Source organism: Eleginops maclovinus, chromosome 16 (assembly GCF_036324505.1).
Source record: "Eleginops maclovinus isolate JMC-PN-2008 ecotype Puerto Natales chromosome 16, JC_Emac_rtc_rv5, whole genome shotgun sequence".
In the NCBI taxonomy this organism is placed as follows: Eukaryota; Metazoa; Chordata; class Actinopteri; order Perciformes; family Eleginopidae; genus Eleginops; species Eleginops maclovinus.
The window spans coordinates 2,019,515-2,038,099 of record NC_086364.1 but is presented as its reverse complement, the minus strand read 5'-3'; the positions used below and the strand labels follow the sequence as shown (position 1 = coordinate 2,038,099).

The following is an 18,585-nucleotide window of genomic DNA, read 5'->3' as shown; positions in this document are numbered from 1 at the left end:
GAGCACTGGCTAACTGATCTGAGGAGTGCTGACACATCCAAGTGCTCAGGCACGCGGGCAGAGGGATGCGTTCCAGGGACCTGGACACAAGTTTCTCTTGTGGAAGCTGAACACCGGAGCGCACACACACACACACACACACACACACACACACACACACACACACACACACACACACACACACACACACACACACACACACACACACACACACATCGGGATCATGTCTCTGCTGAAGCAGCGGGGGAGAGAGCTCGAGCGCTTCGATGGACTGTCGCTCATTTACTGGTACGTGATAAATACGTTCATGCTCTACAGGAGAAAAGCAAAAGTTATGTTTCCATCCTGCTTTTTTTTGTGCCTTAAACAGAACCTCTATACTGTTCTCTTGAAACATGCGACAGACATTATAACCCGGGCTGTGACGCTGGGCTTTGATAGTCATAGTGCTGCTTGTTGTATAGGTATCGCTCCCTGCTTTCACACACCCTCTGAGCAAAGCAGTGGAGTCATCACTCAGGTGATTACATTTTTAATTAAAGGGTTCTTTTTTGATTGGTCATGTTTAGATTTGTGTGCGTGTAAGAAATGGTGTTAATGAGTTAATGATCATTTATTTGGAATGATCCTTTAATATGAAAGGATAATGGAAATAATACTGAATATATAACCTTATGCAACAATTTTACTACTTACGATACATCATAAAGTATGTGCAGTTTGAATGAAGTGTTTAAAGAGTGGGATGAATCCTCTTTATGCGTACTTCCATTGGCATTTTAAAATGACAAAAAAGCTACATAATGACAGGAAATACATTTAGCATCCATAAAGCAGCAGACAACTCATTTGTCTTCAGTATCAAAGTTTTCCAAATTAAAAGAAAAAGATGGAATTGTGAATGCCTAATGCCTCAGCTGTTGGTGAGTGGGGCGAAATTGGGGGGGGTGAAATTGTCCCTGCTATGGCCCTGAAGGGAGGAGTCAGTCAGCTAAATGTAGGTGCTGAGTGGAATGTTGAAGCTGGCTCAGTGTTTAAAGGCGAACTGCAGGACGCTCGGTGACACTGTGCCCCCCCTCTCTGGATGACACACGACTTTTGCCAGCCGTCTTTCCCACACACACATCCTGCCCTGAAGTTTCCCTCATGATTCTCTCATCCAAGAAGTTACCCGAGCTCTGGGACTACTTTCTGATTTACGTCTCCGGAGCCTTAGAGTTTAATCCTGACTGCAACGACATAGACCTGGGACTGTTTCCCCTCAGGATGAACCCCACCATTAAGACCAGGTAGGTGTGAGTCAGGGAGGCAGGGTGGGGGGATGCTGAGCAATCTGCTGAGAAACTGCTGCTCCCAAGGCATCCAGGAGAGAGGTCAGTGTGTCTGGGTTGCTAGTGTGAGGAGTGACCAAAGCTTGCACTTTGGTTGTACTGTCCCCTTAGAGTGAGAGGAACGAGTGTGTGTGAAATGCAGGATAATGACTTGTTGACTCGCTGATATGTGGGAATACCAGACACTGCTTTTTAGTTTGGTCTATCAGAGGTGGGAAGTAACTAAGTAGATCTACTCAAGTACTGTACTTAAGCAACATTTTGAGGTACATGTACTTTACTTGAGTAATTGAATTGAATTCATTATGTGCCCTGTAACATTTGAACAGAGGTACATGAAGCATGAATCCCACAGTGCAGCTGCCAGCACTGATCCAACAGGAAGTTGAAACAGAGAGACAGATGGCCCTGTACAATCACTGGTTTCTCTTCATTCTCAGATTTGCTTTTGGCACTAGATTTGACTAGACAGAACCATCAGGTCAATGTTGGTCTTTTGTTCAATTTTAAATCAGCCTGTCACACTGACTCCTCTCTGTCACAATGGAAGGAGGGTCCTGCAGTTGTGTTATGATCAACCTTTGATTTCAAAACTTAAGAAAGACGGTTATGTTTAGTCTTGGACCTCAAATGGTTAAGGTTAGGACCAGTTGTCAGACCGCCAGTCTTACGGGTTAATGAGTTGTCTGTGTTGAAAGGGCTAGCTCTTAAGTTAAGTAATGAGGAAAGGAACTTTGAGCTGACTCAATTAGAAATTGAGAAATGAGAAAAAAAACAAGCAGAAGGTAATAACAAATTATAACTGTGTCCTTTAAGCTGCTATCTAACTGATATATATATATATATATATATATTTCAGTTAGATAGCAGCATGTCAGATCTGCCCTGAAAGCGTGCGTGCGCATTCCTGTCGGTGCTCTGAGTGTGCATAGAGACCAGTGTTACCAAACTGAATTTCTATTTATTGGGATGCTGGAAAAATGATCTGTGCATATTAACAGTGCACTGCTGAATGCATGTATATTTACAATTTAGTTAAATGGGTGTTTTTCTAACGAAAACATGCCAACAGACCTACATGTATTATTACTTCATGTGTATTTCATCTGAAACATAGGTTTGGAGAATCCTGACAACCCTGTCCAGGACAGTCCTGAGATCTTTATGAACTCTCTTGTACCCGTTGCGTTTATGCTGCTGACTGAAACTGTGGGACACGATGCCCCCTCACACCACACACACTTCCAAATGGAGCCCCTCTTGCAGAGCACGTAGTACTGCCGCCACTTTGTTGCAGTGTCCACTGACCACCGTCTATTTAACGAGGAATTCCCCTCCTTCTGCTCCTCCTCACACACACACACACCCACACCCACACCCAGGGACTCAAGTCAGCACTGTACATCACTGCCTATAAAATCTCGGACATTTAAAGTGAGACTGTAAATTGTAAATATGTACAGTATGATGTTGGTAACAGCTAGCTACTAAAGAGCTACTGGTCATCCAAGTATGGTTGAGGTAGCACACATCTCGTGTTCAATTGTGTGATTGTGTTCCTTTACTCATAATCCAGCTTTTTTATTCTCTAATACCAAGTATATATATCATCCACCCATCCATGTTTGTATGGATCATCACAGAGGTTTTGAATAATGTTGTTGGTATAAACCTTTCACTGTAAATCTAAATTATGGACAGTGGTTCTTTAATACATTGGTCACAACCTCAAATTGATCTAATATTAACCTCATTTTGTGGATTTGGCTTGGTGTCCTTGACTTGAGTTGTATTGTGAAAGTGACCCCGGGCGGTGGCAGGGTGGCAGGTGTGACTGGATTCACTCTGACAGTTTATTTACTCCACTCCTGTCCTGTGGAATTCAGGCCTCTGGTGGCAACCACCATCAGTTCTGCAGTGACAGAGGAAACAACGTGGCCTCGTTCAGTCACCTGGCCTCAGCATCTGTCACATCCTTATCCGGGACACATTATAATGATGTACGCACGTCCTTTTGTTACTCCCATGTTCATCAAAGGTCATTATTGCATGCAAAATTAGATAGAACAGGTTGATTGAAATTACCAATCTCAGAGCTCAATACATGATTGGTTTTGAAAATGTGGACTTGAAGCCAATAGAGGCAAGAAAAAAACTACCTCAGGTTAAAAGTTGCACAGTAGTGTCCAAAATAATAATTATATTTATATATCCTTACTTAGAGACACTTTGGTCTGTTTGTTTTTCACAAGGCATTTGAGTGCTTGAAGCAGCTATTTAGTCTGAGATCATTTTCATTGTAGGAAAACAATTATTAATAATTGTCAAAATATCAGCTCTCAGATCACCTTTCCATTATTTCTTTACCTCTGGGTGAAACGTCATCGGGTTAATGAAAGATGGTGTTTGACTTAATCAAGACAGCAAGCTAGACATCTGCGGTGCTTTGAGAATTGGACTGCACACTATCCCACTTGTTCATGATGTGCCAGCCAATGGTATTATTGGGCGTCTGCTGTGCAGAAATGACAATTTCCAGTACAGCGGACTACAGCCGTGGAAAAAATTAAGAGACCACTTCAGCATTATCATTTTCTCTTATTTTATTATTATTATATATTTTATATATATATATATATTTTTTTTAATTTTTATTTTTTAATTTATTGTATTCTATAAACTACTGACAATTTTTTTCCGTGTTGGAATTCAACAGACACTGGACTGGCTGCCACACATGTAGAGATAAAGATTTAAGAAACATTTGGAGTGGTCTCTTCATTTCTTCTGGAGCTGTATATTCTTGATTACCAAAGTTCAAATTAAAATTAAAAAATGAAAGTGAAACTTAATGATTGTGCAACTTCCCCCTGCGGTCAACACACATTAATCCACATTAATCCCAATAATTAGGCTACGATTGTACGAACATATCTTAAACAAATCCCATTTAATGCAGTGTATGTACATCCTGTTTGGCCTTCACATATATCACCATTCAAACATGTTTTAAAAAGGAACCCCATACAACCCAGTAAACCTTATGAAGGTTGACTTTATTTGATCATTAACAGTGAAAAAGTAATGTTCATATTTTTGACCTTCTGAGTGTTGAAAGTTCAAAGCACAAGTTCTCTGGCAAGTCATGGAGTACTTGTTGAAGCTCCTTTCCTATATAGAGAATCTGAGCAGCTCTGATCATGGCTGCCACTCAGGTACTTCCGGGTCATTTCACTGTTAGGAACCTTTTGATTGGTCAGCGGTCAAGTCGTTTTCTGTTGCCTCAACATAGCAATGGGCAAATAATGCCAACGAACACACTCATTGAAAGCACTGATTAGTGCAGGGGCATTACTGAGACTGTCGCACTGCGCTGGCTGTGAAAATGGCAGCTATGTTGGTTTCAAACTACAGTAGCCATGAGACGCTCCATGCATGCTAGCACCGCTGTGTCCCTGTAGGATACTTTGAGCCCAATGCTAATGTCTGCATGCTCACATGCTACATCACTGACAAAGTTAATATGCTGATGTTTATTTTTGTATAATATTTACTATGATCAACTTATGGAGGTGGAGCATTCTAGTAATAACCACTAAATCACGTAGTTTACCTTACTGGGAATATTTGATTGAAGTCATGGTTTCACAGATTTTATTACAATGTCTCCAACCTCTGGTGACTAAAAACCCCAAATGAACCTTTAATCAATATGCGTGCAGTTTTGACTATAGAACATAAATTAATGACCAGATACTTTAGTAGCAAAGGGTGAGACCAGTGTAAACAAATGTATATTTAGCAATATCTGTGAATGAATTTTCACAATTCTGACGGTATATATAAGTATTGAACACGTCACCTTTTTTCTCAGTAAATATATTTCTAAAGGTGCTATTGACATGAAATGTTCATCAGATGTCGGTAACAACCCGTGCAATCCACACATGCAAAGAAATCAAACATAGATGTCCATAAATTAAGTTATGTGTATTAAAATGGAATGACAGGGAAAAAGTATTGAACACGCTTACTGAAATGTATTTAATACTTCGTACAAAAGCCTTTGTTGGTAATGACAGCTTCAAGACGCCTCCTGTATGGAGAAACTAGTCGCATTGCTCAGGTGGGATTTTGGCCCATTCTTCCACACAAACAGTCTTCAGGTCTTAAGGTTCCGTGGGCCTCTTCTATGAACTCTGATCTTTACTTCTTTCCATAGATTCTCTATTGGATTCAAGTCAGGTGATTGGCTGGGCAACGGCTGGGCCATTCTAGCAGCTTTATTTTCTTTCTCTGAAACCAATTGAGTGTCCTTGGCTGTGTGTTTGGGATCATTGTCTTGCTGAAATGTCCACCCTCGTTTCATCTTCATCATCCTGATAGAGTTTTATCAAGAATATCTCTGTACATTTTTCCATTCATCCTTCCGTCAATTATATGAAGTGTGCCAGTGCCCTATGCTGAAAAACAGCCCCACACCATGATGTTCCCACCTCCAAACTTCACTGTTGGTTTGGTGTTTCTGGGGTGATGTGCAGTGCCATATGACCTCCAAACATGCTGTGTATTATGGCATCCAAAGAGTTCAATTTTGGACTCATCTGATCCGGCTATATTCTCCCAGTATTTCACAGGCTTGTATAAATGTTGTGCAGCAAACTTTAAACGAGCTTCAACATGCTTTTTCTTCAGCAATGGAGTCTTGCGTGGTCAGCGTGCATACAGGCCGTGGCGGTTGAGTGCATTACTTATTGTGTTCTTTGAAACAATTGTACCTGCTGATTCCAGGTCTTTCTGAAGGTCTCCACAAGTGGTCCTTGGCTCTTGGAAAACTCTTCTGATAATTATTTTCACTCCTCTGTCGGAAATATCGGAGGAGCACCTGGTCGAGGCTGGTTTATGGTGAAATGATGTTCTTTCCACTTCCGGATTAAGGCCCCAACAGTGCTCACTGGAACATTCAGGAGTTTAGAAATCCTTCTGTAATGCCATCAGGCCCTCAGTTGGGACTGAACCAGCTGATATTCATTTGCACTGAGGGGCAGGATTGCCTTCTAATTACTGATAGATTTCAGCTGGTGTCTTGGGGTTCCATGCCTTTTTGCACCTCCCTTTCTTCATGTGTTCAATACTTTTTCCCTGTGTCATTAATATTTAAAGTTTGTCAAAGCAAATATTCTGTACAGATTATTGGCAAAATAATAATGTATTTTAAATTCAGTTTATAACATAAGGTAATACAGCTGTAAGAGTGTGGTCATTTATTTTTTTCTTTGGAATTTGTGTAATAATCTAAGGGGTTATATTCCTCCCATGTAAAAGAAGGAGTGTAGCAGCTAGGCAAGACACTGTTAGATAATACTTTCCATCAGAGCCAGCTCCAACAGTCTTCACTGTTATACAAAGTACTGGAACCATGCTCTACAACCAGGTCATATGAAGTCTGCTCCTTACAGTATCTCTGTAAGTTATTGTGGAACAGGAACAGCAAACATGTGCATTCACCTGAAGTACTGTCTGAACAACTGCATCCAACATGTTTTCCAAGAGGTCTCCTTCAGTAGTGTCTCTTACATTCAGCAGACCGGTAACAGACACTCTCAGAATTAGCTCCGTTCTTCCTTGTCAGGTAAGATCAATGTGCAGTAATGGGATTTCAATTCAGCTCCTATCGACTGCTCCTGTCCCTCTGGTCACCATTGATTTTCTGGGAATGACTCCTGGGTTGGATTTTCTGTGCTCGGTTCCTGAAACAAACTGCTGACTGGATTTGCCTCCCGGGGAGTTTGCTTGTTGCTGATTTCTTTCCTCCCCCTTCACCTATTGATGTTTCTTTACTGAGCTGACTGGTGTGCGTTGTCTGTTTAGGAGTGTCAAAGGTGTCAGGAGTCTCTGTGTTTGCAATTGAGAGGATGTAAGTGTGCTGCAGTGTGTGACCTAACAGCTTTAATTAGCTGAGACAGGCTCAATGCTCCCATTCAATGAAGGCTAATGAATCATTAAGGAATCCCTCGCTCACCATTTCACTGTCAGTTTTATCTCTTCAATGTTGCAGCTTTTGTACTGATATATTACCTTTTTTATCAGCTTGAACTAGTTACTCCAAATCAAAACCCCACTGATGTTGGGTTTGATCTTTTCAGTTTGAACCTTCTTCAAGAGAAAATCCTATCTTCAACAAAGCGACACGTATAATCAGACCTCATACAAGCAGGGTGCAAAATATTGTATGCTATGACACCAGGGTGCTTAAAAACAGACTGGGCTACATCACTGTCGGTCAGCGATCAAACCACATGGAACATAGCGACATTTGACATCATTTATGCCATGAAAAAAATATGAATTGTCCCTTTCGTTTATGGCAGAATTGGCTAAACTTTTATAAAGTATGATTTGAATCAAAAAGACTTGTAAATCAGTCATAATCTTAACATATTGGATAAATACTGGGGCTGTCAAGCAATTAGAATAGGTCATCCTATTTACACATGCTTTTAGATTTATTAATCTAGTTAAATTGCATTTATCAAAATTAAGATATTTCAACTCGAAACACTACATTTGTCTGGCAAATGGCTCAATTATTGAATGGAAATATCAAAAGGTGCATTAGAAGTCAATAAATTGTTTTACTTTCAAAAACCTGTGCCCCACTCGACGGTCAGCATTTTGCAGATACTGCAGCATCACAAAGATTAACATTGATTGGTAAAAGTGCTGTTGAGCTGTGATTCATTCAATGACTGATGTTCTGTCTGGTGATGGGACAGCTTGTGGAAAAGTGAATGGTGTGATTTCAATCGGCAAAGGGATTGTTGAATGACTATGGTGTTACTGCTTATGCAAATATGCTTTCATTGAAGCCATTTGGATTGTTATAATGAAGCTCTTCATATTCTCCACAGACAGAGTACTGGAGTGTTCAAATTCAGAACACATGGTTCTGGAGCAGGTGTGTGTGCTGTGGCAGTATCTCATCACTCTGATCCGCTTATGTGGCAGTTTAAAAAAAGCTGCAGGTACTCACAGGAAATCAAATAGAGTAGACACAATCTCTAATGCATGCTACCTCTTCCAACCAGTTTGTATTAAATTCTTTATTCATGTGGAGGAAAACTGTGTTTGTTCAATTTTCTAATATTAAGTATTTAGGCATGTCTTAATCTCTTTCAGGACAAACAGTTTGATGTGGCTGGTTTTTGAATTTTTCCTTACTCAATGGAACTTTATCTTTTGTTCACTTTATCTGGAAGGACTTGCAAGATAACATACTGAATAATAATAAGCTACAAGGTCAACAGTAGGAAATACAATGTCCTTATTTGTCCTGACTTTAGAGGTTTTCATTTAAAAAGGTAGCACTTTAACAACATAAAAAAGGCAAGAGAACCATCTCTTAAATATCCCAGTCAAACCTCTCATAATAAGCAGTGTAGTCCCCATGTGGTGCGTTGTATATCCTTCCCAAACACAAGCAGAGACATATTCAAATGTTGTTATTAATATTTCAAAGGAGGAAAAGCCTTTGAAATAGTTCAACAATTTCCTACAGAAGGCCAAGAGTCTCCATGTTCATTTATATTTATTTCCCAAGGTCACAGAATATATTTTTAATATGTCCACACATTATAGCGAACCTCAAATGCAACCCATGACGACACTATTTTAAGGTCCTTTAATCCCCTAAAGGCTGGGCAGTACACTGGCTTCATCTCAGTCACTGGCGAAACATCCTGCTACAGCATGGATTTTGTGAGTCTGTTACCTTGATGAACACACACATACATTTTGGTCTAAATGCACACACACACACACACACACACACACACACACACACACACACACACACACACACACACACACACACACACACACACACACACACACACACACACACACACACACACACACACACACACACACTCTTTCTACATGTGGATTAAGTGCACGTTTTTGCCCCCCACATATAATGTCTTGCTCAGATTCAGGTGGCAGTAAAGTTAAATCTATAAACTATGTTAGGTTTACTGGAGAAAAACACCTGTAGGCCAGTACCCTATTTTCCTACGTATTCAGAGGCAATAAACACATCCTTTCTGTTTATCATTCTTTTTTCTGAAGATATTTCCCATTATATTGGCAATAAGAGTGACAAAAGGTGAGTATTGTTTTTCGTTGTGTAATCGTGTGACTGTCAAAACAATAAATCCTATGAAGTCATTTTACATCATATCGCCCATCCCTCATTCATTATAGGACACCTCTCTGCTACTCCAAACTTGGGGCGTGCTCAGTCTGCCGACCGACATGTACTGTAGGTAATACACTGCAGAGTTGGACTGAAAGTTGGAGGAACCCTCACCTTTGCACATTCGCTGCATGTTTCCTTGTTAGCCTTCACTTTAATCATGGGGAAGTCGTCCTGCAGGAATAGCCATTGCAGTGTGGATGTGATGCATCTTAAACCTTTAAAGCAGCAGGATGTTCTCAATTGACTTTGTTGGAATCTCAGACCCTCGAATGCAGAACATGTTTCCTTTCAGGATACTTAAGCTCCTTGGTTTTTATTGCATTTGTTTCTATTTAGCCATTTTTCCAGTGAGCTTAGGATCCAAGGTGTTCCCTGATCGATGGAGTCATCACAGTTATGTCGTCTAAATAAGCTGAGCAGCCGGATGCTTTGCATTGTTGTTCACTTAAGCCCTCTACATTGCATTTATCCAGCCTTAGGTCGAAGGTTTGTGGCTGACCCAAACAGAACCACTGATATCGTGCCATGATGCTTTTCTCAAGCCTCTACCATTTAGTGGTGAAGTTTACCACTTCAGCGGATCCATGTGGGACTTTATGAGCTTGTCTACTTCTGATAGGACAACACCAGCTGGGATCCACCACATTACTGAAAGAGTAGCCCATTTCTCAAATTTCCCCCTCCTCGGTCCTCCGGTAGTGACCCGGAAATCGATGTCAGCTTGCCATGTTGAAAGACATTTCATTTCAATAATAGGTTGGTTTCATCTGACGTCACACTGCTGCATCGCGAGAGCGCGAAATTCAGATGGAGGGCAGGAAGTGAAGTAGCTTCTGAGGATCTGCCGTCCGAAAAAATGCTAATGTTTTGTGTAGTTTACGGCGGCTCCAGTCGTTCTAACCGAGAAAAGGAAAAGGTGTTTTATAGAGTACCAAAGATTGTCGTTGCCAAAGGTGAGAAATGTAAAAAGCTCTCAGAACTACGCCGTAAAAAGTGGATTTTAAACCTACGTCTGCGGTCGGGAGGAGCAGAGTCTGCTAATGCCGTGTCTGCAGCGACCACTTCGTCAGAGGTATGTTAGCTAGCTTACTTGGTTTTTGTGGCTGTGTTTATATAGCATTTGGTTGTGGTCAATTGCTCTGTTACTTAGTAATGATTATTAAGTTGCCGGTAGTCTAATAGGGACTTCATTGGACTTTTTAGGCTGCCCTAGCGCTTTGAGTGACGTTGAGTCGGTAGACTGGGCTACGACGGTCAAACTCGGTTACCAAAAAACTAAGTCCAAATCAGAGGCATCTCTTCAACGACAGCAGAAGATGAAGCTATAGGAACACCAACAGAGACAGTCGGAATGTGCTGAGGCTATGTTGGATCTCCAACAGACTGCTGAGAGCCCGGATATGAGCCCAGATCTGAAGCAGACAGCCGAGAGCTCCGAACCGAAGCAGCCAGCTGACAACCCACAATCAGAGGGCATCAGTGGGAATGGGACATTAAATGATCAAGGTCAATTATTGTACTAAGATGTGTAACCAGCATTATTATTAAATATTACAAATGTGATCGTCAGAAAATCTATGCAAACCTCGAATTCGGTTTTCAAGCACGTACGAGTACAATCGCAGTAGTACGGATGATGAGAGAGAACGATCAAAGGCTTGTCTTACACAATGGATGTTTTCCTCAGATGTTCTTGGTTGTCCCCTCCTCCCTTCATCCAACACTGTCCCTGTCTCCATAAATGTCTTGTTGCCACGCACGAACTGACAGACCTCATGGCGGATGTCTTCCAACAAACACTCACCCTGGCGAAGACCAAACGATAATCATCGTGGAGCCGTTTGGTACCGAGGCTGTGGACCCAACCGCTGACAAAAAAGTGATATGCCTCCAGACTTTTATAGACTTTCATCTGCAGTTTGGTGTAGTAGGATGTCTGAAGGACCAGATACTTTGTGATATCAACAGCCTCGATTGTCGGCAAATCTTTAGGTTCTGTCGAAAACTCACTCATCTTCATGAGATATGGGTCAGGTCCAACAGATTTGTTAATTAATTGCTTGTATCTTTGTCTTGAAACTGGATCTAAATCCGTACAATACGGACTCTCTGCAACAGTTTCCTCCATAGACGTATTCTCCATTTTTACTTCCTGCCCTCCATCTCAAATCGCGCCACCTTCGTGCGTCATCATAATCACGTAACTGAAACCCAGCTATTGCACATCAAGGATGTTTAATAGAGGCGTGACACACAGCTGAATCAATGACAGCTCTGCAAACTGTTCCCAGGGTGATAAGAAGTTATTTAAGAGAATCAAATGCGTATCAAACTTTCTGCCTTTTACCGTTTGATACTCACTAATCACTAGTGTTGCACGGTATACCGGTACTAACGAAGTATCGCGGTACTGAGGCATTTAAAACGGTACGGTACGGGATTTGGAAAGTACCGGTACATGGCGGGAAACTCATCAGTAACGTTGCGTGGTAACTAGGATACAACTGAGAGGAGCAGGAGAGAAGAATGGCTGCTGCACCACCTGTCACTCCCCTGGTTGACAAACCAGGGGCACGAAGTGCAATCTGGAAGTATTTTGGCTTGAAGTCAGATGAGGAAGGCAAACCAACAAATGTAGATGCACCGGTTTGCAAAAGGTGTTTTAAAACATGCCAAGCGAAGGGCGGCAACACGTCCAACCTAACGAAACACTTACAGGACAAGCACCCAGACCTGTATACAGAGCTCAGGGGACAACAGGTAGGCTAACTCACAAACTAAGGTTTTCCCCCTTAAAATGACAGGGAGCCAAACTATTTTTGAAGTGAGCAAGTCATGTCAGGGCAAAAAAAAAGTTGCACCTTACGTGTAGGCTAGATAACGCCTTCAATAGCGGAGAATGCGGCACGTTCGCTTTTCAAATGGAATAGCTCAGTAGCCTAGTTAATATTTGGAAGGGCACACAGAGACCAACCACATTTCACGTTTTTAAAGTTTGTTTCAGTCCGTAGGCTACCATCCTCGCAGAAATACGATCAGTAGCCAAGAACTAGTCTTTCACAAAACAAATTCAGTGATGTGTCAGAGAGCCGGTTCTCTGACGTGACAACGGCTCCATTGCAGGCTACTGTTAGGAGCTCCGAGCCCGTATACTCTCTCTCTCTCTCTCCCCTCTCTCTTCGGCCCCTCTCTCTCTCTCGCTGCTGCACGGAGACAAATGTTTCCCCCCCGCCTCATCACGTCACACTCATGCAATATAATAGTAATAATAAAAAAAATAAAACGCATTAGGTGCAAGTTGTGACAGCGTTTTCTGACATAGGCATATCGTCTGCATAATAGTCTTAATGCCGTCACTATCTTTCGATCTGAAGCGACGTTTCGGCAATCTTGCTGAAAAGTACCGAAAAGTACCGAAAAGTATCGAAATACATGTTAGTATCGGTACCGGTACCAAAATATTGGTATCGTGACAACACTACTAATCACACCCACCCCCCCTGGATATTAGGCTACAAATGGTTTTAATTCAACTGTTTTAATCGAGACGAGATGTTTGCAGTGAGAACAGCTGTGAGGTCCGTGCAGAAAGCAGATCAGTGTGTATAATATATATCACTCAGTAACAGATCTCCATTACACTCTTTAAACAGGAGATATTTTTCATAAAAGCATTTAGTGCTTCTGTAGCCGGTCTGGCCTGCCCCTGCTACCAAACTCTGCATTGTGTTTGAGTGGTTGAAGGAGACATGGACTGCTCACTTTGCCAGCCAGGGGAATGTATTCTCTGTGTGAAACATGAAATATCAGTACAGCAAGCAACTACACAAGCCAGGTTGATCTCATGCACATCTCTCCTCTGGGAGCGCAACGCTGACTCCATGTCATTACAACTCTGTTTCTGAAACAACATAAAATACCATGAAAAATAAAATACAAATGAAATCATCTTAGTGACAATAAAATTGTCACAACAATCGGTTGAATAACCAAAACAAAACATATCTCTGATAGTTACAAATAAAACATTAATTTGAGAATGTATCCACTCACAGCTGCAATATTTTTTATTTTATGAATTATATTAAATATAAATGAACAGGAACATACATTCATGCTGCATAACCCCCCAAAACCCGAAATCATCCATACACAAATGTACATAAACAAACATAATGGAGTAGCTCACATACCTGTGTGAAACATCAAATGTCATTATAGCAAGCAACTTCACAAGCCAGGTTGATCTCATGCACATCTTTAAAGGGGAAAAGCAGACAACAGTGGCTCAGTCAGTAGGGGCTTGGACTGGGAATCGTAGGGTCGCCGGTTCAAGTCCCCAAACAGACTTGAAATACGGAAGGTGGACTGCTACTTGGAGAGGCCCCAGTTCACCTCCTAGGCCCTGCTGTGGTGTCCTTGAGCAAAGCTCCAAAGACACCTCCAATCCCCCCTCCCCATTGCTCCCTGGGCGCTGCACGATAGCTGCCCACTGCTCCTAGTACTTGGATGGGTTAAATGCAGAGGACTTTCACTGTGTGTGCTCTGCTGTGTGCATGTATGTGACAATAAAGAGGGTTTCATCCTCCGATTCTATTCTATTCTAACAGCAGGCTGCCTGAGAAACCTTACCATGCTCTTAGCATAGCTTGAGAATGGTAGCCTAGCCTGTTGCACAAAAGTGCAGTACTCGATAAATAATTACATACAATATAATAATAAAACTAATATACAACATGAAAGTAAAGGACATCATTTGTGAACTGTTACAACAAAAAAACTGCGACCCTGTCTAGCATTTCATCCCATTTTAACAAATGATTGACAAGGCACTTATATAAGCTTACCTCTCCTCTGGGAGCGTAACGCTGACTGAGAGAAATGCCGCGAACTCACCATGAAGTGAGGTCACGTAATTTCAAACTAAAAGCTCCTCCAAGAGAAATGAATACAAAGCAGGTGAAAACAACAAAACATGAACAGAAAAGGATTATTGGTGAAATATATACCTGGTACATTAGTACACCAGTTACACTTCATGGAGTAGCCTGATACATATGCTTTAGGAGCTGTAGGTGCGTGTCGTAACTACAGTGTGTAGGTGCGGATTGTACACTGTGTAGGTGTGTGTTGTACAGTGTGCGTGTGTGTGCGTATACGCGGCGGACAGGTAGGTTTCAGTTAGTCTGGTTACCCTGCTTACTTAAATAATTGTAAATAAAAGCTTTTGGCCAGTAATTTCATTTCCCCGTTGTAGCGACCAGAGAGAGGAGGGAAATATATCCAGTCTCTGATAGTGTGACGTTATTATGAGGGTGCTATGGTAATTGTTTGATTGTGGAGATCGTATTGAAACGCAGGAGACGTTCATTACAGTTGAGCACACGAATGCGTGTCTCGTTTAATCACACAGTAAAAGTTAACAAAACAAGATGGCGCTGTCCTGTAAACCAACAAGCATGGGGCTCCACGTCATCGTAAACACAGATTAATTAAAGGGACCACGTTCCCTTTTTACAGTCGTACTTTCAAGCCTAAACCAACGGTCATACTTACAGGCATGAAACAACAGTGTGTAGAACCACACTTAAGAAGGAGGTGAATTATGTATATTACATTCACTACACACGTCCCCCCAGAATTCACCATATAAGAAGAAAAACAAAAAAAACAGTCATCGGTGAGGTGGTCGTATTAAACGGCCACAACGGCTGTGCCGCACAGGAGGCAGAGGAGGCACTACTGCGGCAGGTGTCTCACCATGACACGGGTGTGGGGCATGCAGTGTGGGGGTTTTGGGAGGGAGGGGAGCAGGGGGTGGGGGCAGACCTGGAGGTCGCCCGCGTCTTGGGGGCTGGGCCAATTCAATGGGCCTAGCCACATCCAAATGAGCGGGTTTGAGGCGGTCAACAGAGAGTCGCTCCGGTTTGCCACCCATGTCCACCACAAAATGTTTATCCCCTGTCTCCAACACACGGAATGGACCTTCAAGGTTTCAAGGTTTCAAGGTTTTATTTGTCATATGCACAGCAGATACAGCGTATATGTTGGCAATGAAAATCTTATGTCCCATGCTCCTCCAACAACTCCACATACATGGTGCAAATAAGATAAATAAAATAGTGCAAAAAGAGAGAAGAATATTTACAATATCAACAATAAAGATTTGAGGATGTGAAATATATACATATGTGGAATACATTGAGAGTATTTAAATACTTTACTCTGTGGAATGAGGAGGTACGGACAGATGCATATATTATGTATAGCAGATGTATATGGCAGATATGTATAATATATAGATATGTGTACTATAAACAGATGTGTATAATATATAGATATGTATACTATAAACAGATATGTATGGCCGATGTGTATAATATATATAAATGTATGTGTGTACTATAAAAAGATGTGAGTAGACATTCACACAGCTCAGGAGTTCAGCAGTCTTATAGCCTGTGGTATAAAACTGTCTCTGAGTCTGGTGGTCTTGGTCCGGATGCTGCGGTACCGTCTGCCAGACGGCAGCAGACAGAACAGATTGTTGCTGGGGTGATGGGGGTTCTGTAATATCTTACCGGCCTTCTTCCTACACCGCTGGGTGTAGAGGTCCTCCATGGATGGCAGCTCCGTCCTGGTGATGTGCTGAGCAGTTTTCACCACCCTCTGTAGAGTCTTACGGTTGAGGGCGGTGCAACTGCCATACCAGGCGGTGATGCAGCCAGTCAGGATACTCTCGATGGTGCACCTGTAGAAGTTGCAGAGTATCCTGGAGTCCATGTTGAACTTCTGCAGCCTGCGGAGGAAGAAGAGCCGCTGTCGAGCCGTCTTGGATATGACCCTGGTGTGATGTGTCCATGTCAGGTCCTCACTGATGTTAACCCCGAGGAACCTGAAGCTGCTGACTCTCTCCACAGGAGTCCCGTCGATGGTGATGGGTGTGTGTGCCTCTCTCTGCCTCTTCCTGTAGTCCACAATCAGCTCCTTTGTTTTGCTGACGTTGAGATGGAGGTTGTTGTCCTGGCACCAAGATGTCAGGGCTCTGACCTCCTCTCTGTACGCCGTCTCGTCGCCGTCTGTGATCAGGCCGATGACGGTCGTGTCGTCAGCAAACTTGATGATGGTGTTGGAGCTGTGTGTGGCCACGCAGTCGTGCGTGAACAGGGAGTAGAGGAGAGGGCTGAGCACACAACCCTGAGGGGCTCCGGTGTTGAGGGTCAAGGTGGAGGATGTGATGTTCCCCATCCGCACTGCCTGGGATCTGCCCGTCAGGAAGCTCATGATCCAGTCACAGAGGGCGCTGTTGAGCCCAAGGTCCCGTTCGTAGGGCGGGCGTAGCGGTCCCCTGTGGGTATCGTGGCGAATGAAAACATAATCAGCCGTCTGAAGCCCAGCGGGGATGTGCGACTGAGGGAGGCCGTGACGGGAAGTAGGGATAGGAGCGAAAAGCCTCGCATTGTCCAGTAGCGTGGCTCGCTGGAGAGTTGCAGACCAAGGGGCAGTGGTGCTAGGGACAAAATCCCCTGGAACCCGCAGCGGCTGGCCATAAACAAGCTCTGCGGATGAGGACTGTAGGTCCTCCTTTGGTGCAGTTCTGATGCCCAGCATTACCCACGGGAGCTTGTCGACCCAGTTGCAGTCTTTGAGGCTGGCACGAAGAGCAGCCTTCATCGACCTATGAAATCGCTCACAGAGTCCGTTCGCCTGCGGGTGATATGCAGTAGTGCGGTGGAGTTTCACTCCTAGGCTCTGGTCAACAGCGTTCCACAGCTCAGACGTAAACTGCGCGCCCCGGTCAGAGGATATGTCTGATGGAGTGCCGAAACGGGCAACCCAGGTGCCGATAAATGCACGTGTCATCTCAACAGATGACAGCGATGTCAGTGGCACAGCCTCAGGCCAACGGGTGGTCCTGTCAACCATGGTCAACAGGTAGGTGAAACCCTGAGAGGAGGGCAGAGGGCCGACCAGATCAATGTTAACATGGTCAAACCGTCTCTCTGGCACTGGGAACAACTCTAACGGGGCTTTAGTGTGGCGGTGTACTTTGGCCCGTTGGCACTCAACACAGGTGTTAGCCCAGTGCCGAACGTCCTTCTTGAGGCCGTGCCAAACAAATTTTGCCGCAACCAGCCTCTGTGACGCTTTAGAACCAGGGTGGGAGAGACCATGGACGGCATCAAAAACTTGTCGTCGCCAAGCCATGGGAATGATTGGCCGAGGGGAGCCTGTGGAGAAGTCACACAGGAGCGTGGTGCTGGTATCGCCAAAAACCACATCCTCCATCATCAGCCCAGTAGTTGAGCTCTTAAGGTGTTGCACGTCTGGGTCTGTGGTCTGGTCCGCTGCCATTCGGCTGTAATCCAAACCAAGATGGACTGCCCCTGCCACAGCCCGTGACAGGCAGTCAGCCACCTGGTTGTCCTTACCTGCAACGTGCTGTAAATCCGTGGTGAACTCGGAAATGTAGCACAGATGACGTTGCTGGCGGGCGGACCACGGCTCAGCCACCTTGGCCATGGCGAAAGTCAGCGGCTTGTGGTCGACAAAAGCGGTGAAGTGTCGCCCTTCCAGCAGGGAACGAAAGTGTCTGATGGCGAGGTAGAGGCCAAGCAGCTCCCGGTCGAAGGTGCTGTACTTCCGTTCACTGGGGCGCAACTGACGGCTGAAGAAAGCAAGCGGCTGCCAGGCCCCGCCTACCCACTGCTCGTAGACGGCACCGACAGCGTAGTCTGAGGTGTCCGAGGTGATGGCGATGGAGGCTGAGGGAGAAGGATGTGCCAGCATGGCGGCGTTCGCCAGGGCTGTCTGTTTATTTTCCCAAACATGGCTAGTCGCAGTGCATTTTCCATGTGGATCCCAGTTAATTCATGTTTCTTTGCCTTTTCTGAAAAGTGCTTCAAATCAGTCATACTTGTCTTAATCCATGCTGGGTCAGATCCTGACGTTTGAAAAAGGAGGCAGGGAAAGCAGAATAAAGCAGTAGCCTCGCTA

At 43.6% G+C, this 18,585-nt stretch overlaps 1 protein-coding gene and 1 long non-coding RNA gene across 4 annotated transcripts in view; one reads left to right on the top strand and one right to left on the bottom strand.

Annotated features, from left to right (window-relative positions):
- The first annotated feature begins 223 nt into the window (after positions 1 to 223).
- si:dkeyp-72e1.9 (syntaxin-binding protein 4) overlaps positions 224 to 18,585 on the top strand; it is a 107,841-nt gene continuing 89,479 nt past the window's right edge. The window contains exon 1 of one of the 3 annotated variants that reach the window (XM_063904300.1): positions 224 to 288. In XM_063904300.1, coding sequence (XP_063760370.1) covers positions 224 to 288 — 65 coding nt within the window. Of the gene's footprint in view, positions 289 to 1,088; positions 1,290 to 18,585 lie in introns of those variants that run through there. The other 2 variants (XM_063904299.1, XM_063904296.1) reach the window with 2 other exon arrangements.
- On the bottom strand, positions 13,354 to 14,602 carry LOC134877722 (uncharacterized). Its single transcript, XR_010167613.1, has 3 exons — positions 14,436 to 14,602; positions 13,782 to 13,846; positions 13,354 to 13,489 (listed from the first exon to the last, which is right to left on the bottom strand). It is a non-coding gene; the product is annotated as an uncharacterized LOC134877722 (long non-coding RNA).